Source organism: Carcharodon carcharias, chromosome 15 (genome assembly GCF_017639515.1).
Source record: "Carcharodon carcharias isolate sCarCar2 chromosome 15, sCarCar2.pri, whole genome shotgun sequence".
In the NCBI taxonomy this organism is placed as follows: domain Eukaryota; kingdom Metazoa; phylum Chordata; class Chondrichthyes; order Lamniformes; family Lamnidae; genus Carcharodon; species Carcharodon carcharias.
Window position 1 is genome coordinate 22,730,534 of NC_054481.1, and position 26,298 is coordinate 22,756,831.

The 26,298-nt window shown below is 41.1% G+C and overlaps 1 protein-coding gene across 1 annotated transcript in view; it reads right to left on the bottom strand.

Annotated features, from left to right (window-relative positions):
* LOC121288125 (Na(+)/H(+) exchange regulatory cofactor NHE-RF2) overlaps positions 1-26,298 on the bottom strand; it is a 112,726-nt gene that overhangs the window by 11,565 nt on the left and 74,863 nt on the right. The window contains exons 3-4 of the mRNA XM_041206478.1: positions 2,952-3,131; positions 2,667-2,820 (exon numbers count right to left, since the gene is read on the bottom strand). Of these exons, the coding sequence (XP_041062412.1) occupies positions 2,667-2,820; positions 2,952-3,131 (334 nt within the window). The remainder of the gene's footprint in view (positions 1-2,666; positions 2,821-2,951; positions 3,132-26,298) is intronic.

Genomic DNA, 26,298 nt, shown 5'->3' on the forward strand with positions numbered 1-26,298 from the left:
CTTAGGCCATCTTGATCCGGTTTCTACCGGGAACTGTCCATATTGTAGGAAGCTCAGTTGGAAGCCATAACAATAGCCAATGTCTGGGATACCATCTTTCAAGTGAGACACTAAGCTCAGTGGGAAACTGATTTTTATTGGTGGTAGAATTTTACCGCTGGTGGATTTGCAGGCAGGAGAACCCATAAAATTCTCCAGATGGTCTTCCTGTCACCTTCCTAACTACCCCTGACCTGTCTGCAATTTTACAGGGGGCAGGCAAAGCCTAGGGTGACCCATCTGCCCATGCCCCAATTGAGGCCCTTAAGTAGCCAATTTATGGCCACTTGAAGTGTCGCTTCTCACCCCACCCTCAATTTTGAGGCCAACAGGAGAGATTCAGGGGCAAAGAGAAGCCTGGCAGTTTATCCAGCTTTGGCCTCAGATGAAAGAAGCACCTCCGTTACTGGCCCCCTTTCGAGATCGCTCAAAAGGTCTGGACCTCCCCCACCACCCCAAGGTGCTCTTCTCCTCAGATGCCTTTCAAATCAAGACACACACGCCCTCACCTTCACCCCCAGGCGTCCCCTACCTGCCGCAAAACCCTGGACTTCCCCAGGACCTTTGGGCTCTGCATTTTGATTTCTTGGGACTGCTTGTAGTCCCAGCAGCAGCCACTACTTCCAGTGGCACTGCTGGGACCACAGAGCTGCCAGCCAATCAGACTGGCTGGCAAGTCTTAGGCAGGACTCCCACCTGAGTAAGAGGTGGAAGTCTCTCCTGCAGTCATTTAAAGCTCCTCAGAGTGTTAAGTAGGCTGTAGGCAACCAGCATGACAGGGATGCGTCCACCGCCAACTTCTCTTGCGGCTTGGCAGGAAACCTCTCTATTGGAAAAATTCTGCCTGGGAGTTATTGAAATATTGGAAATTCCGTTTGCTCTCCAGGTTCTTGAGGACAGAACCTGACCAACACTCCGAGCAGTACTGAGGGGATGCTGCACTGTCGGAGGACCCGCCTTTCGAATAAGACACTAAACTGAAGCCCTGGCTGCTCACTTAATGGATGTAAAAGGGAGGAGGGAGCTGGAACATATGGAGGTGAGCAGGCAATGAGGGTGTGTAAGGCAGGTTTCTGGGATGGTGCAGAGGAGGCTTTACTCTGTTACCAGACCTCAGAGTCTTTGAGGCAATATTGATGCCTAAAGTTGAAAAAAATATTTTACTCAGCTGGGGAAAGTAGAAAATAAATTTTTATAATTCATGTCCCAATAGAAAGACTTAGACTTATATAGCGCCTTTCACAAAGCATTTTACAGCCAAAGAGCAACTTTTGATGTGTAGCCAATGTTGTAATGTAGGAAATGCAGCTAATATGCAACAGCAAGCTCCCAGAAACAGCAATGTATAGTGACCACATAATTTGCTTCAGTGATGTTGGTTTAGGGAATAAACATTTCTCAGGACACCAGGGAGAGCTGCCCTACTCTTCAATATCATGCCATGGAATCTTTTATTTGAAAGGCGGGTCCTCTGACAGTGCAGCATCCCCTCAGTACTGCTTGGAGTGTTGGTCAGGTTCTGTCCTCAAGAACCTGGAGAGCAAACGGAATTTCCAATATTTCAATATAGAACAGCTGCTCTTCCAACCCAAACTAACTTTCAAACAGTTGCTGCCCCTTTTAAAGTGTACGATGCTGTTGCGCGTGGTGAGGCAAAGGATAAGCTGCCTTAGAATTGATGTGGTCAAAGTCTAGATGGGAGCACTCACCTCAGAAAATCTGATTAGGAGGATTAGCCAATCTGCAACTGAATACTAAAGCAAATACTGCGGATGCTGGAAACCAGAAATTTAAAAAAAAAACAAAAATGTAGGAACTGTTCAACAGGCCTGGCAGTGTCTGTAGAGAGACAAACAGAGTTAATGTTTCAGGTCAATGACTTTTCATCAGAACAGAATGATGAAACCTGAAACATTAACAAGTGCTGCTTGACCAGCTGAGGATTTCCTGCTTTTTTCCTTTGCTTTTATTGCAGCTGCATATCGCCTGAAGGGTCTATTCTGTAATCTGGTTGATCAAGCACAATATCAAAAGTATCGCCTCCAGGAAGCATTTCCTGTTGGTCACACAACTTCCTGTAATGTCACACTTTCTCCATTACAGTTTGGTGATTGGCTTAAAGTTAAAACGGCAGCCAATCAGAAATAAAGAAGAAGGAAGATTATGAATCGAGAGCCAACAGTAAGGGCATCCCCAGTACTATCAACAAAAAACAAAAAAACCGAACAGAAGCACCCCCTATTAGGGTGTGCAACTAATAAAACAAAAATGTAAAAAGGAAACTTATAAAATTTCAAAGGGCGAAGTTGCGTGGGGCTAGCTGAGGGCAAACAAGACTGCAGAAGAATGGCAGGCAGCTAGACTGACTCCACTCTCCATTGGCTATGTCCATCCTGGACCACTGAATGGCCACCTTGGTCAGCCCCAGGAGCATGCCAATGGGGATGTCCTCCGACTTGCCCACCTCAACATCCTACACCGAGTGCCCAAAGACAAGAAACATCAGGACTTAAGTGGAACCAGAAGTTGAAGAGCAGCCCCTTCAAATAATGAAATGGGGGCTGCTTGGAATGAGGTATCTCATTTGCTTCTCACTGGACTAAATGAGGTTTTGTGCCGATTCCCACCTTTCAGATGTGATTCAGTTGGAGTTATTCCCAGTTTCTTGAAGTACTGATCTGTTTCTGGATCCACCACCAACAGCCTGGCCTCTTCCTCACAGGCTTTGATACAAGCTACAACTTCACTATGCTTCTTCCCTTCAATATTCACACCATTCACCTGCAAAGATGTAACAGATAAATACATGATTCTTCTGGGCACTTATTGGATCCCAAGTCTGTTAAGGGACCAGTGAGACTATGAGTGAATTTTTCAGAATGATTGAGAGAGTTTGGAAACTGTTCCGTTACCTCCACAACTCTGTCCTGAGCCCGCAGGCCAGCTTTAGCGGCGCAGGAGTCTGGATCAACCGATCGGATGTACTGCCCTGGCTTCGCTTTCTCACTGTGAAGGTTAAAGCCATAGCCATTTTGGCACTTCTTCATGCAGCACAGCCGAGGGCACAGTTCTTTGGTTTGTCCATTGACTTCCTGCAGCATAATGAAAACACAAGACAAGACATTTTTAAAAAGTATGGGACTCTCCTGGACCTTGCTGCATCAACAGACGGCACAAGGACAGAACCAAAATCAGGAGCAATTTTATCAAAACAGAAACAGGGCAAAGCTCTGCGTATATTCAAGCACAACAACAACAACAACTCGCATGTATATAGCACCTTTAATTTAATAATACTATCCCATGAGCATTATCAAACATTATTTGACACCAAGTCACATAAGGAGATATTAGGATAGGTGACCAAAAGCTTGGATTTCGAGGAGTGTTTTAAGGGTAGAGAGAATGTGGAGATGGTTATGGAGGGAATGCGAGAGCTTAGGGTTCAGTGGTGGTGGGGGTGGGGTGTTGAACAAACTGGTTTTAGTTGAGATAGTCCTGCTCTACAAAGATGTTCCTTCATCAAATCCACTTCCTTGTGTCTTCATTAAGAGCGGTTTATTAAGAAATTAGGAACAAAAATGTGGACCATTCATCTACCAAGCCTCTTTTACCATTTAAGGAGATTGTGGCTGATCTGTATCTTAACTCTAGCCACCGCTTTGGTTCTGTAATGCTTAATTTCCTTGCCCAACAAAAATCGATCAAACTCAGTTTTGACATTTTCAATTAACCCTCAGCTTCAGTGGGAAAGTGTGCTCTAAGTTTCTATTAGCCTTTTGTTTGTAGTGCTTCCTGAATGATCTGGTTCAAAGTTTAAGGATGTGCTCCCTTGTTCTGAACTCCCCACCAGAAAATCATTTTTCTCTATCTATCCTATTATATCTTTTAATCATATTAAACACCTAAGTTAGATCACATACTCATAGTATCATTCTTCCAGTAACTACCATTTCCTCCCCACTGTGACCATTTACAATATGACATTTCCTTCATTACAACAATGACTACACTTCAAAAAGTACTTCATTGGCTGTAAAATGTTCTGGGACATCTGTTGGTTGTGAAAGGCACTATGTAAATGCGCATCATTCATTTCTTTTTCACCCACCTCCCTGAGTCTCTGCCCAGTTTGTGTTTTTACAATGAGCAAGATGTCAACATAAATTGGATAACACAAACACATCAATCAGTAAAAGACAATGCTTCACTTCATATCACACTTGGATCAGCAGTCTAATGTTTCAACTTTTGGTTAAATAAAAAAAAGTGGCTCCATTGGAAATGAGCCTGTTGTAATCGAAAGAGACACATACTACACAACATTGTCAAGCAGTTTTCTTAGCTTTTATCAGCTTGTTCTCAGGCCAATATACACTGATAATTTTTTCCAAAAGATGGTCTCTGACACAAACCCTTGCCTTCCAGGAGCACGAGGATTTTCCATCAACAAGAGCTGCAGCTGGGAAAAGATAAGTCAGCCTGACACTAAAATATTTCTGCAACCAAGTGCTCTGTTAACTGTACCAAGTAAATGCCATTAAATCAACAGTAACACACAGCCCAAACGAATCAACGCTTATACCAAAAGACTCTTTTGCACTTGGATCTGTCTAATGTTCTCATTTTAAAGTCACTGGCCTGGGTGACACAGTGCCACAGGGTTTGGACTACCAACATATCTCATGCCACACAGTGGTGGAAGGGGTGAGAAGCAATTTTGATCCACAGGATGGCGTGATTAGATATAATGCTCAAACTTCACAGCAGAAGAAAGGGATCGTCCACTCCCTCTCAAATAACACATATCTGTTGAAAATGAGATATGATAACAATGCCCATGTACAGTTCGAGACTAAAAAGAGAGCTTTGCTTCAAATTACTAATAATATAAGAATATAAGAAATAGTCCATATAGCATCTCAAGCCTGCTCCATCATTCAATGTTAGGCTGAAAATACGCTGAACATTTAAAGTGTGAGTACCAATAATATGGACGGGATGAGGGAAAAAGCAGAATAACCAGCAAGGAGCACTTGCTCAAATTGTGAAAAGCACTCAGTGCCCTGGCCAACATTTCTCTCTCAACCAACAGGACTAATTTGCTCATTATCACATTGCTGTTTGTGGGAGCTTGCTGTGCGCAAATTAGCCATGACATTTCCTGCATTCCAACAGTGACTTCACTTCAAAAAAGTACTTCATTGGTTGCAAAAAGTACTTAGTGGTGTCCTGAGGTTGTGAAAAGTACTACATAAATGCAAGTCTTCCTTGAATTTTCAAAATGTATGAAGCAATTCAGGTTAAGAAACACTCCCATCCTCAGAGTGAATGTGAATATACCTCTCAGTGGCAGGAAAAAAAAAATCTTCTTTTGTGGAATGTAAAGGACTGTCATTGATGTGGCTTACTGAGATAATTGTTTACTGCAAGGGGAATTGAATACAAGAGTAGGGAAGTTATACTTCAGTTATACAAGGCATTGGTGAGACCACATTTGGAGTATTGTGTACAGTATTGGTCTCCTTATTTAATGCATTAGAAGCAGTTCAGAGAAGGTTTATTAGGTTAATACCTGGAATGGGCAGGTTGTATTATGAGGAAAAGCTGGACAGACTAGGTTTGTATCGCTGGAGCTTAGAAGAGCAAGAGGTGACTTGATTGAGACTTATAAAGGTTCTGAAGGGACTTGACAGGGTGAATGTGGAAAGGGTATATCCTCTTGTGGGAGAATCCAGAATTTGGGATCACTGTTTCAAAATAAGGGGTTGCCCATTTGGGACAGAGATGAGGAAAAGATTCTCTCAGAGGGTTGAGACGCTTTGGAATTCTTTTCCTCAAAAAGGTAGCTGAGGCAGAGTCCTTGAATATCTTTAAGGCAAAAATAGATAGATTCTTGATAAGCATGGGAGTGAAAGGTCATAGGGGGTAGGCAAGAACGTGTGATTAAAATCAGATCAGCTGTAAACTTATTGAATGGCAGACCAAGCTCGAGAGGCTGAGTGGCTTACTCCTGTTCCTAATTTGTATAATGGACTGAATAACAAAAGGATTGAACAACAAAATGACTACAAGGAAGGTAAGCAAGATCCAACCAATTGCAGTGCACAATAGCACAGGAGGTGCCTTCAACTGACACATCCAATAGCAACAAACACAGCAGCTGGTGTGCTGCAAATGTTTGTCAAATCTGGCAGGCAGTGTCCTAAAGTGCACTCACCTACATCCAAATCAGGTAAGCAGTTTTATACTAGCTAAGTGCACACAGACCTTCTCATCTGTTGGGAACAGTAGCCTCTCCTCCAAGTCAAATATGATCTGCACCACTGCACAGTGGCAATTATCTTCAAGTCACCATAACGCAAACTGTGCAGTGTCTTCCTGCCCAGAAGCTGCTATTGCTTTAGCAAGGTGCTCTGCAGCATGAATGCATTGTGAGGAGATATTGCAGAATGCTTATTGGAACCCGAATTGAAGGGTTCAGACATCATGAATACTGAAAGCAAAGCTAAAACTGTTTATAATTGTCATCTGAACTACAATATTGAATTACAGCTTTTATTTGACTCAGTGGTAGTATTTCATTCAACAGATCCTCGAGTTTTTTTTAAAAAAGGCAAAACCAAAAATGTCAATCAGGAATCCAGGGCATCGCAATAAGAGGCAATTAATAACAATACCGATGCAAGTAATGATAGCAAATGCTACAACCCTTTAAAGTATCACGGTATTTATTCCACTGCACTTAAAAAACTCACAATCTTGTAAATAGTTAATCACGATGCACAAATTTACACTTCCACCATCAGAAGGGTATTGGAATTGGTATGCTCATGCCCCCACATCATTTCTAGTCAAACATATTCCTCATCTGTGTATCTTACCCATCAGCTCTGATGGCAGCCATTCGGGCAGACAAATAAAGCTCAAAACCCATCTTCTGCACACTTTTATCCAAAAAAAAGTAGCAATTAGCAAGTCAGTCATACACATGAGAGACTCTGGTCGATCTCTTTGTGCAGCATTTACAATTCACAGCTGTACATTATTTTACAAGCATCTTGCTCCCAACATTTATAATTCTGAATGCAGATTGTATATATTAAGGGCTTACCCAGACACTTACTTACAATGCCCAAGTTCTAAATTATCCCAAAACGCCATTATAATAGTATGTTATAATTTTTCTCAAAAAATGCACATTATTGTTGACATATGCCTATTTTTGACTACTCGCTCTTTTATTTGACATAATGATCCCAATTCAAGATGCTCTTTCATTAAAATATGCTTTTGTGGAGGTTCCAGTAGATTTTTGATGCCAATAGCCCAGCATTATGCACAGTTAGACATGGTATTCAAAAGCTGGAAATTTTGCTTTTAAAAGTAACTCAACATATTCAGTTACTCCAAGTCTGACATTTTTTTCCCTCCAAATCATGCTCTTTATGCTGTTGAAGGTTCTAAACACCAGTGAGCCTTTATGAAGTTTTTAGAAAAATTTTGGATTTTTGATTGATCACTTCAAAGACTGAAAGTTCAGAATCAACAGGTACTTTAATGCGTTAATGAAACAGAAGTGAAGACACCCCAATATTATACAGTGTGGGACGTGGCTGAAATCACCATCAGCTGGTATAGAAGCAAGCTGGCAAGAAATTTTTGATTCCCTACCAGCCTGCTTATTATACTAGAGTCAGGCAGAGTTTAGCTGCATATTGCGTTCTGCGATTACAATAGTGAGTGTAATAGGCTACTGAACCATTAAATATAATGTTACTACTTTGCTATTTTCCACAATTACAGATGCTCAAACTAATTCTGATCAATATCCTTTCGTTCAGCCAGTGTGGGCTGTATTGTGCAGAGTCTTGAAGGTATTTTATTCCAATCATCATTCGCCGACCTTCGCTGGAGTTCAAGTTACTGAAGGATCCATTATAGAAAAGCAATCCTTGTAGAAATGTCCCAAACAGTTCATGGGCAATTAGATACGTTGAAATGTAGAGACTGTGATTATGTAGACAAAAGTTGTCCCACAAACCGCAATGGGATAAATGACCAGTTAATCTGCTTTCAATGACATTGGGACGAGGAAGAATGTTTGTGGGAAACAAACTCCCCACTCTTCTTTGAGCAGCAGCATTGGATCTTTGACGTCCACTATTCTTTCAGAAAATAAGATTTGGGGATAAAGTATATGAGTAATTTGAGATCTGGCATGATAAGTGTAGCACGCTTGTGAAAAGCAGGTGACTTTGGACCCAAAGCTCTCCAGCAGTGAAATTTACCTTGCCTCTGTTTAACAGGTGGATATTCATTTACCGAATCAGGCAGCAGAAGACCTTCAGTGAACCACAACTGTTTTATTGTTAACCTACAGTTCAGTACAAATACCAGTTTCCACTCTTCCCTTCTGGGTCCTCTTCCTATCCAGAAGCCAACTCCCCTACTGGAGAAAACCCAGCTCGTAAGTGCAGGCTACAATGGGCACCACCTGCTCTCAATCCATTCTGAAGTTTGTCCTGGTTCACTCTTAAAGGGACCTGCATTTCTAACATTATTAGCCTTATGTCCTGGTCTGTTGTAAACTAATTGAATGACTGGTTGCTGAGATTCCTCAAAAACACCACTATCGTTGTGACATGAAATGAATCAAGACAGTAGAGCACAAACTAAATGGATCTTGGCTTATTTCCATCTAGCAATTCCTATGTAACACTATAGTGGAATAGCTAGGTGGGACCTCAGGTTAACAGCTCATTGATGGAGCACAAATCTGCACTGTCAGTTTTTACTCTAAAATGCTGTATTCTTATCCGATCTTCAGGTACAAACAGTGGAATTTCAAATTCTCCTCCTGCTCCCTGTCTCCATCATTGCTTTAGACTTGCAACCTTGTATTGGGGTTTTAGAGCTTGTGATTCAGAGGCTTTGCAGATTCAGTACAGCTCTTTGGTTTAAAAAAGTTAACAGCCAAAACTCAAGTACATTACCAAAATGGCCATCAATAATAAAGGAACAGGCAATGAACAAAATTCTGAAAAAAAGATAGCACACTAGATAAATTAACCAACTGATATCTTTAATGTTATCTGGCAAATTATTACTGTATTTATCAGCTGGTACGCTTCCTGTACTGCTATACAATATTACCAGAAGCACTATATGTTACTATATTTATTACCAGATGCAGTGTGTTCTTGTACATGCTTATATCACCAGCTGGATTTTTTCTACTTATGACCTGTGCACTCTCTGGCATATTTCAATTTATTACCTTTCTACTTCTCCTGTCAGTCAGTCAGTCAGTATTTATCAACAATCTAATTATTACATTCATTGTGCAGAACTTTCCATCAATATTCCTGGTTCTGTTGTATTATTATAAAATGAGCATTTACAGACATTTCCTTATTTTAGTCAGGGTCAATGCCAAAGTGCATTTACAAACAGTCCCTTAATCACAATCTAACAACTGTTTCAATCGGGCAGAATTGTGAAGGAGAATTGTCTCTCTGCAACATATAGTTTAAAAGACAGGAGAGAGATTTGAAGTTGCTGTAAGCATCAGTAAATTGTGTTCTATCCTTATAGATCGAGTTAGAACAAGCCCTAAACCGAGCACAGTTTTCAGCCAGATCTGTGCGTGCTGTACTTTACACAGAAATGTAATACTCAACACACTTCACAATAGAAAACCCAAATGTTTATGAAGAAATAACATGTGAACAAAATAAAATGAGGCATCAGAATGGTATGATTTGTTTTTAAATTAAGACTCAACATCTAAACTAACACAGCCAGAGGGGGACAACCAAGAATTTGAATTTGTAACATACACCATATTTATATTATCAACCTATAACAAAGTGAATGGAATCTACCCCAATACACAACTGCTGTTACAACAGCGCAGAAAGCTTTTTTGTTTTTCTACTTGTGCCCCTTAAATTAGCATTCACAACAAATGAATAGTCAGGAGTTCAGGTCAATTATTTTTGAAGATTAAGGAGCACTTACGCAGAATTGGCACACAACCCGTGCTTTCAAATTAACCCTTCTTACGGATGAGACATTAAACTGAGTACCCATTTGCCCTCTCGGGTTGACTTAATAGGTCCAATTACACTATTTTGAAGAGCAGGGGCTCCTCTCTGGTGTCCTGGCCAATATTTATCCCTTAACCAACATCACTAAAAAAAAACAGTATTATCTGGCCTCCTGCTCGCTGCTGTTTGTGGGAGTTGCTGTGAGTAAATTGGTTGCCGTGTTTCCCTACATGACAGCAGTGACTACACTTCAAAAAAGCTGTAAAGTGCTCTGGCAGGTCCTGAGGTTTTACAAGTTCTTGCCTCCTTTCCTCAAGAGATGAAGTGGGACCAGCAGCAATGAAAGCACTCGAGATTCCCAAAGGAAAATGAACCAGATGCCGCAATTTGACATGGTGCAATATCCCACAACACATCCCGCAAACATCCAGAGCCTTCCAGGAGTTGGCTGATTGCATCACATGACATGTCACCTCTATCTGTCCCACCCCCATGCTCCTCCCCATTGGCTCCCCCAACACGTCCATTTTCATCAGGTGTCTTTCGTTTTCCGACTGACAGTCTCATTATCTGATCGCCTGACAGTCAAGGAGCATCTAATAAGCTGTTTTTCCTACCTGCAATATTTTTATTAAACAAGAATGTTCAAAGAAAATTAACTCATCCATTATGGGATGAATTTTCACTCCTGAAGGTGGTAGTACAGAGTTGGAAAATTTCCCGACTCCGCAAATCCGACTCGGGAGAAAATACCCTGAATCTTTGGGTTTTCATTCCGGGGGTTCGGGTGCTAACAGGAGCTGGGCCTGCCGCACCCGGTAACAGTGTGACAAGCTGTATAAAAGGCCTGCCTCAGTGCTCTGGATCTTCATCCCAGTTGCAATAAAACCAAAGGCAGCCCTCTAGCCCTCACCCCTCACACATTCCTCATGCTGTATCCATACCAACAAATATCACCTCACGACCCTACACCCACCCACCATGCCCCCTCATACCCTCCATGCCAATCTATTCCCCCCCCCCCCCACTCACCCCATGGCCTTTTATAGCTCCTATGCCAATTTAGTGTCAACTCATTCCCCTTTGCCCTTACACCCTCCATGCCAACTCACCCAATATCCAACATGGGCAGACCTCAAGGGCCATGATGAGATTAAATAAAATAAAGTTCTAAGTGTCCATTGCAGGCTTCATTATTTCATAAAAACCTCATTCATAAAAGCCCATTTAATACTTTTAAATTCAAGTACTTAATCCCTTATAAAAAAAACCAAACATTTGCATTCATCGCCCCACACCAAAAACAGAAAATCTCTTTATAACCACTTTGAGCTGTCAATCAAACTGTGGACTTACAGCTCCCACCTGCACCTGCACACCCCCCCTCCCCTAAACCCCGACTGTGATAATGATAGGTTATGGAATCAGTCAAGCAGCACTAATCCTATAATGATAACCCTCAGGCTTATGTCAACAGCCAACTAGCGAAATTGCTACTACAGTCACAGCAGGCTTTTTTCCGAAAAAAATTTAAGGGCTTGGGGGGATTTAAATAACTTGACAGCTTGAGAGTTCCACTGAGCTTATCCACTTTTCCTGCACATTCATGTCTACTTTTAACAATCCCAAAATGGCACTTACCCTCTCCTGAAGCTGTACCTAACCTCTCCAAGTAACTCTGGCAGAGTTAGTCCTATGCCTCAAATGCCCACAAGTCATGCTTTGGACACCTTAGTAACAAAAAATGTATCTGTTTGAAGGCAGTTGCACTTTTCCTTGTGCAGCTGCCTCCATGAACCATGGATTTGCAAAATATAACTCACTCCAGATCTCCCCTCCCACGCTCCCAGCAAAAATTATGAGTGCCAGGTTCAGGGGCAGGACTTCTGGAATCAGGGCACTGGCACCATTTCGGCAAAGGTGTGGAACCCCTTCCGACCCCACATAGATTCATGTCTCTGTTTTAAGAAAACACTTCAGAGATTTTTCTCTTGGGTTTTGCTTACATTATCCTGGAGTTTAGTCTTTGAATTCCTGAAGAATCATGACAATCCTGGAGAATTGGCAACCTAAGGACTAGGAAACTTCTACATTCTGAGCAGGCCTTAGCCTTAATTAATTAGAATCATAGAAATTTGTCAGCACAGAAAGAGGCCATTCTGTCAATCAAGCCATTGGAAAACAATTTGCATTTATATAGTATCTTTCACAATCACAGGACGTCCAAAATACTTCACAGCCAATTACGTACTTTTAAGTACAGACACTGTTGTAATGTAGGGAATGCAGCCGTCAATTTGTGCACAGCAAGCTCCCACAAACAGCAATGTGATAATTGACAGATAACCTGTTTTTGTTATGTTGATTGAGGGATAAATATTGGCCAGGACACTGGGGATAATGCCCCTGATCTTCCTCAAAATAGTGTCCCAGGATCTTTTACATCAACCCAAGGCGGCAGATGGGATCTTGGCTTAACAATTCATCCAAAGGATGGCACCTTCAACAGTGCAGCACCCTCTCAATACTGCACTGGAGGGTCAGTTTTAATGTTTGTTCTCAAGTCTCTGGATTGGGATTTGAAGCTCAACCTCCTGACTCAGAGGCAAGAATGTTGCCAACTGAGCCACAGTTGACATCAGATGTGGCAAATTAACATTCAAGGAATATTCCCTGTACACGCATTTTTTAAATAAATACGAAAACCCCGATCACAATAGACAAATAACTGTTAGGAAGGGCTATGGGAAAAGAGAAGAGGAGTGGGACTAATGGAATCCCTCTTTTGGAGAACTGGCTCGATGGGCCAAATGGCCTCAAACTTCTGTTAGATTCTATGAAAGCAAATGTCTCCTACCATCATCCCATCTCATCCTTCCACTTTTAGATGCTACAAGGAGACTCAAAATTGATGAAAATACTACAAAATGGTAGCCTGGTTATGCTTTGTGAGACATATGTGTGCGTGCGCTTTTGTTCTTAAATAAATAAATAAATAAGATCCCACAGAGCTTTAAACAAGACCCTCTTCAGCGGTTGAAAAATAAATCTGTGCAGATTATTATTAATGACTACTTTTTATTGGAGTTGGGAGGCAGGCAGGGTGTGTACTGTCATCATAGTGATGTCTGCTTAGCACATTAAGTAGATCCAAGAAGAGAACTTTGGTTTTTCTGACATTGATTAATGGTGCCATCCCACTCGGATACAAAAGATTGCTGAGCTAAATAGACTGACCCAATTTCCTTTGTCTTCCTTTCCTCCTTAAAAAAAAAGCATCTGTTGTTGTGATTTTTGCTGCAGGATGCTTTGTTTATCATTTCTGTTTCCATTTACAATGCCTGGTGATGCTCTGCAATCCGCTTGCAGTCTTTTTTAGCTGGAACAAATCCAGGAAACAGCTTAAAGTACTGTATTAGCATATACCAGACAACAAATTTTCAGGTGACGAACTGGATCCTGTATTGATGAATCAGTAGAGGAGGGACACCACTCATCAATCCTCTAGTACGAGTCCACTGAGGGCCTGGAATGCATGGTCAGCTAGTAAAAACACAAAGTAAATTTCCCCCATGGAAGTCAGAAATAAATTACAAATGTGAGCCAAGTTATAATGAAGCTTCATTTTCATGGCTTTTGATCATCATCTCTGTGCAAATCACCTTGGTATTCATTCTCTTATCATAACTATTATGGACAGTGGGCTGAATGGCCTCCTTCTGTGCTGGATAACTCTACGGGCAAAATTTAATGCACTTCCCCTCCACCCACCCCCCCTACTTTGAGAGGTGGTTTCGGAGGGGAACATGTGATTAGGCGGAAAGGTGTGGGGTGGAGGAGCCTTCTCATCTGAAGGGCAATTAAGGCTGTTAAGTGGTCATTTAAGGGCTTCATTCCACTGCTGCTGGTATTTAACAGGCTAAAAATGTTAAAAGACTGCACTTAAAAAGGTAAAGGCTTTAATCGTGTAAGTCTGTTTTATACATACACATTTTTACATTGTTGAGGGATGTTTTTCTGTCGAAAACTTTGCATTAGACGTGCTTTGTAAACGTATGCATTAAGCTGATGAGATGACCAGTGACCTTCTTTATGTAAAAAGGATAGACCATCAGGTAAACCTCAACGGGCATGCCTGTGGCCTGGTGGGGAGGGTCCCTCCTATTTGGGGAGCCATGCCCAAAGGAGCAATTCGCTGGAGGTATGGGCCACTTGAGGTGAAGATCCCCCGCACACCCTAAATACAAATCCCCTTCCCATACACTATCCCACCCCGGTCACTGGAGCCTCCCCACCTGGCTCCGATGCATTCACTCCACTAAGCTGATCCCTGGGCTTCCTGCATTACCAGCAGTGGCTACCACTCTCTGTGATGCTGCTGGTACTGGTGAGCTGCCGGCATCTGATCAGCCAGCAGTATTCAGGGACAGGGTATCCGCCCCACACTAGGACTTGAGGGAAAATTCCCCTCAAGAGAAGTCAGGAGGCCCAAAGATGGGAAGGTTTTGCCGAATTGATGCTTAATCCCATAAGGCCTCCTGAAAATAATTCTGCCCTATGACTCTATTGCCGAAGGCTATCAATGTATGGAATAGATTTCCAAAATGAATAACGAACATATAAACAGGAGGAGGCCATTCAGCCCCTTGAGCCTGTTCCACCAATAAGAATATAGCGGATTTTATCTTATCTCCATCTACCCACCTTGGTTCTGCAACACTTTATACCCTTACTTAAAAATCTATCAAACCTTAGTTTTAAGATTTTCAATAAGACTTCAACCATAAGAGCTATTGAGGAGAAAGTTCCAGATCTCCACTGTGTAAAGAAGTGTTTCATGACATCAGCCCTGAACAGCCAAGCTCTAATTTTTAAGTTTACTTCCCCTTATTCTGGACTCCACCACCCCCCTCACTCCCCAACCTTTCCAAAACCTCACAAGAGAAAATACTTCCTCTACATCTACCCTATCAACTACTTTAATCATCTTAAATACCTCAATTACTGGAGACAAAAAGCCAGGAACAATTGGATGATGATGCAGTGGGACGTTAGAATGGATTGGTGAACCAAAATGTATCGTAACTATCTCATGATCATGGAGCACCATTTAAAAAAAAAGAAAGCAAAGGAAAAGGGGAGAGAAAACAAAGAGACAAATACACAAATGCTTAAGCATTTACTGACTTTACTGTTTTGAATTCAGATTTCCAGCATCTACAGCATTTTACTTCTTTTTTCAAGAAAATGTAATAGCAGCCTTCATTAGAATCAAAGCTTAAAGGGTTAAAATTATGAGGACAAGTGTGATAAACTTGGCTTGTATTCCTTTGAGATTTGGAGGATTGAAGAGTGATCTAATCGAGTGATCAAAGTGTTAAAAGGATTCATTAAGGCAGATACTGAGAAACTATTTCCTCTGGTGAGGGAATCAAGAACAAAAGGACTTAATGTTACAATAAGAGCCAGGTCATTTGGGTGGAAAGTCAGGCAGCACTTCTTCACACAAAGGGAAGGTAGAAATCTTGAATTCTCTGCCCCTAAATCCTAAAAATATGGAGGTCTTGTGGCAGAGTGGCTTCCCTGCCTCAGTCAGAAGCTTCAGATTTCAGTCCCACCCCAGGACTTCATGGCCAAGAAAGGTGCGTTATCAACCTGTAAATCCTTCCAACACATACCAAGGGCAGGCGGTAAGAGCAAGAAAGATTCCTGGTCAGCCATGTGATGGAAAGAGTTGGAGCTTCTTACCATCATTATCTATAGTTCCAGGCTACAGCAACTCAGACTCCCGAAGTGATCTGTGACACACCAACAGCTAACAATGCGAATGCAACTGACCTTTGTAAAGCAGATCAGTAGATTATTGATGGGCAAGGTTATTAAGGGACATAGAACAAAGGCAGGTAAATGAAACTAAAGGTGCAGATCAGCCGTGATTAAATTATATACGGACCAGGCTCAAGGGGGTAAATGGTCTAGTCCTGCTCTTATGACCTTATTTCTAAGTTGGCCCAGACGCATTAGAGACAAGAATGTTAACAAGTGAACAAAAAGAAAAATAGCTGCTATCTTTAGCTTTGAGGTTGATTTTTCTGTTCATAGTCACAGACATACAAATAGGCTCACTCATCTAATACATCTGAGCACAGGAAACAGCTGAGGGGTTGCTGCATTGTCAATGAGGCAACTTAAATATTGACATTATGCTTAGATAAGTTGCCACAATAAAGCATGTCCACCAGACCCAGGGGGCTATCTAATAAACTATTGAATTACTTTTTCTTACGATCAATAGCTAGGCTGTGGGCAAGGTTCCATTTACTCACACTGCACACAAAATTAGCCTGCACTTTTGACAGGACTATTGTGCTTCTCGCTGGAGTCTGAAGTTGCAGAAAAAGGGATTGCTGCAAAAGCGCTGGCTTTGCATAGCTGCTCATTATTTCACCCTTTCAGACTGGACAATTCAGAAAACATGCCAAAAACATCTGCCGGCCTTAGTTGCTCTTGGGGCTGTTTCTAATCATACTAGGCCCCAATATCTTTAGTAAGATAAAGAGAGGGCAGAACAAGTGATAAGACATTGTTTGCACATTAGCAGCCCTGCTTTGCTTCTGCAACATCATTTCATAATTTAAACTTATCCTATAATATTGTTATCCTGTAATATCCATGGCTTCACCCTGTTCTATCACCTCATAGCTCTCAGTTGTTTGTCCTCCTCTAACCCCGGCCTCATCCCTGATTTTCAAGGCTTCACCAGCCTGCAGCTGCTTCAACACGAAGCTCTGACATCCCTACCCTGAAATCTCTCTACCTCTGGCACTTTCTTCTTTTTAAATCTGCTCCTTAAAACTCACCTCTTTAGCCAAACTTTTGAACACCTTCCCAGTACCCCTTTACGTAACTCAGTATCAAATGTTCCCTGATTGCACCACTGTGAAGCACTTTGGGACTTTTTAAACTATATTATAGCTGCTGTATAAATGCAAGATGTAGTCTCAAAAAGGTAAAAAAAAAAAAATCACTATTGTCTCTACTCTTCAGCACCATCTTTCCCACAGATGTAAACTGTAGCTTGGGCTGCTTCACTCAATGGTTAATGTCACAAGTGACTGGAGTTTCAAATCCACCCTACGCTTGTGCAAGTTTGTGACAAGTTCATGCATATAAATGATTCTATTCTGTAATTGTTTCCAAAAAAAAAAAGATGGTTAAAGAATGTTGCTTTTATTCCAATTGTTCACTGCAGTGAATAGCAACCCATCAATCGCAACTGCATTTGACAGACTTTGGCTCACTTTCACATAAGCTTCCTCAAAGCTCAGAGATTGAGGAAATGAACGGATCTCACTGTTTCTGAAAAAACCATGAGGATTTCTGGGAAAAGTAATGAACAATATCAACCACGTTTATCCCAAAGATCCTCCTTTTTAATATCCTAGAGTGGTACCGGGAACACGGTTTTGTAAGGTCAACAATCGGACCAGGTACTGACTGCCCACAACACATTAGTAGAATTTGCAGCACAGTGTTTATGCTCCACGGGAAACTTCTCCCATCCATCTTAATCTCACCCCATCAACATGTTCTCCCTTTTCTTCCAGAGGAGCGTCCCTCCTCCGTTACTCCCCTCAACTACTCCCGATGGTCGCGAATTCCTTATTATAAGCGCTCTCTGGCTAAAGAAGGTTCTGAAGGTTCTGCCCAATTCCCCACTGGATTTATTCGTGAGTATCTTATATTTGTGAAGCCCAGTGGCAATCTCCCCTCATCCTGCGAGTGAAAATAATTTCTTTGCATCTGCCTTATCAAACCTTTTCATAATTTTAAAAGGCATCCGGTCACCCATCAGCCTTCTCTTTTCTAGACAAAAGAGCCCCTGGCTGTTCAATCTTTCCCAATAGATTTTAGGATAAAACAATCCTTTTTCCATGGAAGATTGAAGTACTCAACCTTGCATTTACCATGCAGCCAAGCTAATGATTGCCCACAAACATATCCAGCTCTGTGTCATACAGAACCATAGTTCTTAAAATACCAACTTGTATCCTACATGAAGGTTTCCAATAATAATCTAGAAAATGCAATGGCTGTGTGGAAGGTTGTTATGATATTACTAATTTTCAAACTCATGTGAGTTTGTTCCTGTGGCCTGTAGCCAACAAGATAATTGCTGGTAATCTGCGGAGCTCAGCTACACAGCACTTGACAGAACATTGTACAGATTGTTTAATTAATTCATTCTTAGGATGTGGACATCACTGGCAAGGCCAGCATTTATTGTCCATCCCTAATTGCCCTTGAGAAGGTGTTAGTGAGCTGCCTTCTTGAATGCAGCTGAGGGGCTTGCTAGGTAACTTCAGAGGATAATTCTGGTGTCACATATAGGCCAGATCAGAGAGGATGGCAGATTTCTTTCCTTTATGGATATTAACGAACCAGATTTGGATTTGTCGTCAATGCAGTGATTTCACACCAGAACTGAAATTGCTTTTTAGTTTGGATTTTATTTAAATAGTTTTGTTTAAAGTCCCCAGCCTCCATGGTAGGAATTGAACTTGTGTCTCCAGGCCACTAGCTCAGACCTCTGGATTCCTAATTCCAGTAACGTAACCACAAAGCTATTGTACCCTCAGCCCTCTGGTATCCATTAAGGAGTCCTGACAATAGGCAGCCAAACAGTATCACTGCACATAAGTAACCTTATTATTTCATTACAGATCCCTACACGCGGGTTTTTCAGTCTTAAAAAATACAAATATGAAAAGCATGGCTTCAAATTGCCAGTCCCCGATTGCTCCTTGAAGGTCAGATGCAGGCCAGATGTAGTTGCAAGTCTACCCTCTGTCTTCACTACATAAATAGTGCAAGAAAAACTAGGTTCAAATAGGACAGGAGTAAGAACGTTCAATTACAGTCCCATGAGGATAGGCTACACTTCACTTATTTAGAAAAATAGGACCATGTTTCTTTTCATGGCACTTTGCTTTTGACTTTCTCATCAATTAAACAAGCAATGTGAGCACCAGTGCACAGTGAGACATCCTTCTCACGCCTACTTACTCGAGTACGCAGTGCAAATATTTAAAATCTAAATTACTCATTACTCCCTCCAATCTACTTTTCGCCGTTCTTTTCGGAGTCTTGGAGTCTCCTCCACCCTCCCCGATCTCTTACGCCTTAATTTGTCTTCTCAAATCCCCCACACTTCATTTTTAAAAACACACAGTTCACCCTTTGTGCCCCAGGCCCTGTGATTGAACCACTCTGTTGCTTCACTCTGTAATCTAGCAACCTTGGTTTGACCCATCTCTGTGCCCAATTGCTTGAGGTCATGCAGCAGCAAACGCAGCACCCAGTGCCACAAATAATTGTTCCACATTCCCTGTTAGGAACGGCTAAACAGACACACAAGTCACTTCATCATCAGTAATGTGGAGGCATACAAAAAAGGGAAAACAGTGCAGTTTGATTTCAGGTTATTTTACCCTCGTTATTTAATATAAATAAATTTAAATGCAAAATAGATTTATTGGCCATTTTCAACACTGCTGTTTTACCAAAGACCCAAAATTACCTTCCACAAAACTTGCATTTAAATAGCACCTAAGGCAATAAGACATGTGAAAGTGCTTCACAGAAGAGTTATTGAACAAACTTTGATTAAAAAAAAGACAGAAAAGCAAAAGAGATATTTTATAAAAACAGAAAAATGCTGGAGATCCTCAGCAAGTCTAGCAGAATCTGTGTAGAGAGAAACAGAGTTAATATTTCAGGTCGATGATCTTTCATAGAACTGTTCTGATTCATTCCAATGACAGGTCGCAGATCTGAAACATTAACTCTGTTTCTCTCTTCACAGATATTGCCAGGACTGCTAACTGCCAGACCTGCTCAGTATTTTCAGCATTTTCTGGTTTTTTATTTCATTGCAGCATCCACAGTTGCTTTTGTGAAGAGATACTAGGTTAGGTGATCAAAGGCTTGGTCAATGAGTTAAGTTTTGAGAAGTGTATGAAAAGGAGGAAAGAATGGTAGAGAAGTGGAGAAGGAAAAGGAGGGAATTCCAGAGCTTAAGAGTCTAGACAGCTGAAGGCACGGCTGGCAATTGTTTAACGAGAAAGTGTGGGATGTGCAAGAGGCTAGAACTGGAGGAACACGGAGTACTTGGAGTGCTGGAGGAGGTTACAGGATCAAATAGCACTGTGATGACGCATTATTACTATGTCCTTGAGCTGCTCTGCAGGCAGTCCTGGACCCTGACTCGTTGTGATCAGAATTTCAACAACATTCTTACGGATCATTATTTATAGTTAGAGCACAATAATTACTTGTTCAGAGCATATTTGGCAGAATATTTCTGGCACTCTGAATGCAAGCCTCAACATCTCTGGTCAAGAAAAGGACAGCTTATAGCCAGGCACATGAATAGATGACATTCTTTACTGTGCAAACGTCACATCAAAACATTTGGTGAATGCTCTGCCACAGCTTCATTGATGAACACAACCAGCTGAACGCCATCGCATTTTCCATTTTTGCACGTTACAGCTCGAGTCTTCATTGAGGCTGAAGGCAGATGTGGGCGTTTGGATCATTTACAGGAAGATCTTTCTGCAATCTGCTGTAGGTGCAGTCACATGACGCTGGCCAGTTATTGGAATGCACACGGTTTGTGTTTCACAGAACAGGAGTTTATTTTCATAATGTTGACATATTCTACAGAAACAAAATTTCTCAGCACAATACAAGGATTGCAGAGCGTTCGCACTGGTATTTCTCCTCTCACTGAAATGGATTTCATTTAATCTTTCCCATGTGATTCTGCATACACACTCCATACCATCAACACACTGTGAACCCCTCCCCACACACCAATCACAACCACCACATTGCAAGGCCCCCACACACAAAAAACAACCACAACCCCCACCCCTACACACACACACACACACACACACACACACACACACACACACACATAAGAATTTTGCACTATATGTCAATTTTCCATGGAAAAAGCACAGCAATTCCAGGGGTAGTTAAAGTTATTTGGGCACAGTCTTAAAACGAGCTTAGCCAACTAGAAACGTTTAGATGCCAGATGTATTTTTCCCCCTTGGAAAAGCAACATAAAACAGAACCCATTTACTAACCTCGTGAGTTCTCAATCCATATGTTCTGTGCATCAAACAGCTTCTGCTAAATAGAGGCTACCTAACCACACAAAACAAATTATTTTTCACCATTTCAGACTTTAGAAACACATATATACAATAAGGTAACATTATCATACTTGTTCAGAGTAAAACTATATGAAGTTAGACCACCATTAAGACAACAATATTAAATAGTTAATGTGCTATCACAACTATTTTTTAAAAAAAACTAAAACATCGCCTCTGTCTTGCACAAAGAAACACACAAGAGTCAACTTATAATAGCGCCAACTTCAGGTTTTTCATGGCCATGTCAACAGGCAGGAGATTTTATTTTAAATGAAATTGCTGTAGACTGGAATGCTTAGCACCGCTGGTATTATGCGAGGGAGAAATCACCTTGTTTCAAGAAACAAAGAAAACACTGGGGATAGATTTGATAACAGATCCTCCCGAGATGATAACATTTCCTAATGTTGGGCAGAAAGGATAGGCAGGGCAACCCAACAGTTAAATGTTTTCTGTGCACTAACAGCAACATTCCTGTCACCACTCCCAACAGTGGGAAGAAATTTTGTCCATCAAGGAGGGGGTGGGGGCATGGATTGGTTTTAAAGTGTAAATGTAAATTGGCCTATCCAGCTCCAGAAGAATCCCCTTTACCTTGCCCTTCCTTTATTTTGTACCCTTGCTGGTCCATTTTATTCGTATACTACCGCTACTTGAAAACCAGTTCAACAGTAAAAACAAACTTTTTTTTGCATCTAGTCCTGTTCACCTTTGTGGTCACTGACCTACAGTGGCTCCCGGTCCGGCAACACCTCAATTTTAAACTTTTATCTTCATTTTCAAATCCCTCCATGGCCTCATTCCTCCCCACCCAAGTAATCTTCTCCCACAGGCATCAAGGTCTCTGCGCTCAGCCAATGCTGGTGTCCTGGGCATCCCTTTGGATCACTCCACCTATGGCAGCCATGCCTAGGCCCTAGGCTCTGTAATTCTCTCCCTAAGCCTCTGTACCTCCTTCTCTCTCTGCACTCCTGAAACACACTCTGTAAAACCTATTTCTTTGACCAGGCTTTTGATCACCTATCCTAATATCACCTTATATAACTCTGTGACAAATTTTAATTGATAACGCTCCTGTGAAGTATCTTGGCACATTTTACCAAGTTAAAGGCGCTATCTAAAAACAAGTTGTTGTTAACTCTTTGATCAGTCTCATTTTCGGTATGTAAAACAGTCAATGAGAGAAACCTATGCTGCAGGTTAATGCTTCCCAAAATCTTTTTAATATTGTTTTTACCTGTTAAGAGCTTATTCACATTATTTTGTCCAGTCAGGATGATAATCTCTATTCACGTTAATTATAACAGGCAACAAGTTTAAATAAAAAACAAAAACAGAATTACCTGGAAAAACTCAGCAGGTCTGGCAGCATCGGCGGAGAAGAAAAGAGTTGACGTTTCGAGTCCTTATGACCCTTCGACAGAACTGTCGAAGTTCTGTCGAAGGGTCATGAGGACTTGAAACGTCAACTCTTTTCTTCTCCGCCAATGCTGCCAGACCTGCTGAGTTTTTCCAGGTAATTCTGTTTTTGTTTTGGATTTCCAGTATCCGCAGTTTTTTTGTTTTTAACAAGTTTAAATACATCAACTCAGATTTATATACCTTTAACATAGTCTAATGTCCCAAGGCACTTCACAGGAGCATCAGACAAAATTTGACAGAGTCACATAAGGAGATATTAAGACAGGTGACCAAAAGCTTGATCAAAGAGGTAGGTTTTAAGGAGCATCCTAAAAGGAAGAAAAAGAGAGAGGCAGAGGGGTTTACGAAGGAAATTCCAAAGCTTGGGGCCTAAGAAACTGAAAGCACAACTGCCAGCGATGGACCAATGAAAATCAGGGATGCACAGGAGGCCAGAACGAGAGGAGCACAGATATCTGGGAAGGAGAGAATAGGGTCTAATGCAGAAAAGATTGCTTTAAGGGGATTCCCTCAAATCCACTTGAATGGACCAAGCAGAAGGATAAATGTTAAGCCTCTAATATGCTTGAGTATGTTTGAGATTCAGATAGAGTCAGCCAATTAAAAAAACTGTAGAGAATATATATTCAAACACTGCATAATGATTCCCCCAGATCTTGTTACAGTGAGGGGCTAGCAGTGTATTTAAAATACCATTAAACAATACGTGTCTCCCTGTACTGAACAGAAAATGTGTGAAGTGTGATTGTAATGATGAGTTTAACTGAGCTAGCTAGTTGTAACAGTACTTGTATGTTGAACAGTATATTCTGAAGTATCTTCTTGTTCTCTCTGGCTGAAGGTCAAAGTGAACTTTACTTTTTTTGGATATGGAAAGAGTTAAATCTAGAGATGTCTCTGGCAAAGCTGTTCTGCTGTTCCAGAGATACGTATGCCTTCAGGAAGAGCAAGAAACAGCAACAGCATATGTTCAAATAGCAAGACTGTGACCTTGCCCTCAGCACTCGATGCGAACAAAGATCAATCCAAAAGGGAATGGACATTATGTGTTACTAATGAAAAGTGAAGAATTAAGCAGTAATGTAGGAAAAGTTCCTACAATTTCAGTGCATTGTTGTATCTTAATTGTTAAAAGAACCTTCACTCCAAAACTAGTCAGCAGAATGAACCATAACTCAGCTACCAGCCATTGCCAAGTGCACTTTTAAGATCATATTTGGCCAAAGCATTCAAGGCAATTAAGGAAAAAGACAAAGCAGGGAGGAAAATATGGTGCTGAAAAAGTCAGTGCATGAGAAATGGCAAACGGAAGCAACCTGAATCAGCAAGAGAGTTAAAAGTTACAGTCAAAGACTGCTGTTGTCCTTCCAGCAGCAGTCCCCAGCCATTCATCTTGTTTGGTCGAAACTCGGGTTATGTTCCAGGAATTCCAGCCCAAAAAGGTCACTGCTCTGGAGGGGGCTGTGTGGTACATATCTCCAGTACAATGAAATACCATTCTACAGCTGGCAACATATACTGACATAAACAGTGCTCTGAATGAGAAAACAAAATAGCTGTAAGCAGAGGATGCTGGAAAATTAAGAGGTGACTCTACTGAGATATATAAGTCTAGCTTTTAGTTTCCAATAGAAAAATTGCCACATCAAAAACATATGACTTGTAAATCAACCATTTTAATGGTTGGGGATCTAGGCCAAAAGTGTAGATATTTAAATGACAGTTGCTGATCAAAATAATTTTAAAGCAGAGGGTTAGCTTGTGACATAACATACAATGTTGGAATGATTAAGAGCTTTTAATTAACACATTGCCATCTGGGATTTCAAAGTTTTATTGGCAATAATGAATAGCTGACACAATGTTGCAGTATCTCCCATAACATTATTATTAATAGCATTTACATTATTTCAATGTGATGAGGTACTAAGTTAGGAATGGAATTATGTTACCAGGTTCCATCATCCCCCACCCATGGGATTCTACCTAGACCATCAATCACTGTTACCTTATTGTCCAAACATAACTGGCATCAGAATGCTCTAATGATTAGCCACCCTGTTGTTGTAACAAATCTGCACATCCAATGCTAACATAGGCAATTTAACCTGTAATCCATCAAACAAAACTCTCTCCCCTGTCTAAATTGTAATCTTCCTTGCTCATGTACTAGTCAGTACCATGCTGCACGTAGGTGATAACTGAACCCTCCACAACATATCAATTATAAAAATTAGGCAGCATATTAAACAATAGATTGAGAGCGGCAGCTGCAGTGCTATCACTTAGAGCGATTTAACAAATTAATTTTTGAAACTCAAAATAAACTCAACAAATGACTGGCCCCTGGTGCCCCCAGACCCACTTACCATGTTGTGAGGGTGCCATGCACCCATTACATCTTTGGGGGCGGGCTGCCATCCTTAACAATGACAGCCGCACTGGCTGTAGCCAATTAATTGGCCACCACTGAAATGATGCAATCCTGGGTCCCACAGATCACTGAAGCAAGGTTGCCCTGCAGCACACACCCCCACCCCTGCACTTCCAGGCCTGCCAATGATGACCAGGTCTTCCATGATGACTAAATCCAGCCCTCACTCTCCTTTTTAAGATGCTCCTTAAAACCTAGCTCTCTGTCCTAATACCGCCTTCTGTAGCTTGTGTCAAATTTGTTTGATAATAACTCCGTGATGCACCCTAGAACATTTTACTATATTAAAAGATATTATATAAATACAAGTTGCTGTTGTTGTACTAACAGCATCTAATGTGGAGCCCTAATCAAATGCCCTCTGGAAGTCCATATAAACTAAACTCATTGGCATTCCCCTGTCCACTACTTTAGTTAATTGCGCAAAAGCTCAAGTAGGTCCATTAGATATGACCTACCTTTTAGAAATCCATGTTGGCTCTCTCAAATAAGCTCAAATTTCTTTAAATTCGCAGTCATTTTGTCTTCAATTATAGAATCCAATAACTTTCCTGCACAGAAGTTCGAGTAACAGGTTTCTCTTTCTCTTACCTTCTTAAATTATGGAGCATTACATCTGCAATTTTCCAATCCAAAATGGACAAATCTTGAATGGAGAGCACTTTGGACTAAAGCTTTTGCAATTTTCTTACCTATTTCCTCTGAAACCTTGAGGTAGAAACCACCAGATCTCAACAACAGTCTTTATTGTCAATGTTTTTTCCTAACACAATTTTCTTACCTACGTTAACTTTATAGTGAGTTTCAGTCCTTCTATTTGTAAATTTACGGGAACAAAAAAGCTTTTAAAAAAGGCTGGGGCTGGGTTTTGTTGTTTGTGCATTTTTGCATTTTATCAGAATGACATATCCCATTAACTAATTGGATGAAATCATGAAAAGGAAAAGAAAAGCACAGGCCAGCCAAAACAGAATGACTTTGAGAACAGGGAGAGCTGGATACAACTATAAATTAGGTGTGCACCACTTCAAGAAACCTTTTTCGTTAATTTTACTACTTTCCTTATTCCATATGTAGAGGAAAATACTTGCATTTATTCAGTATCTTCCAAGACCTCAGG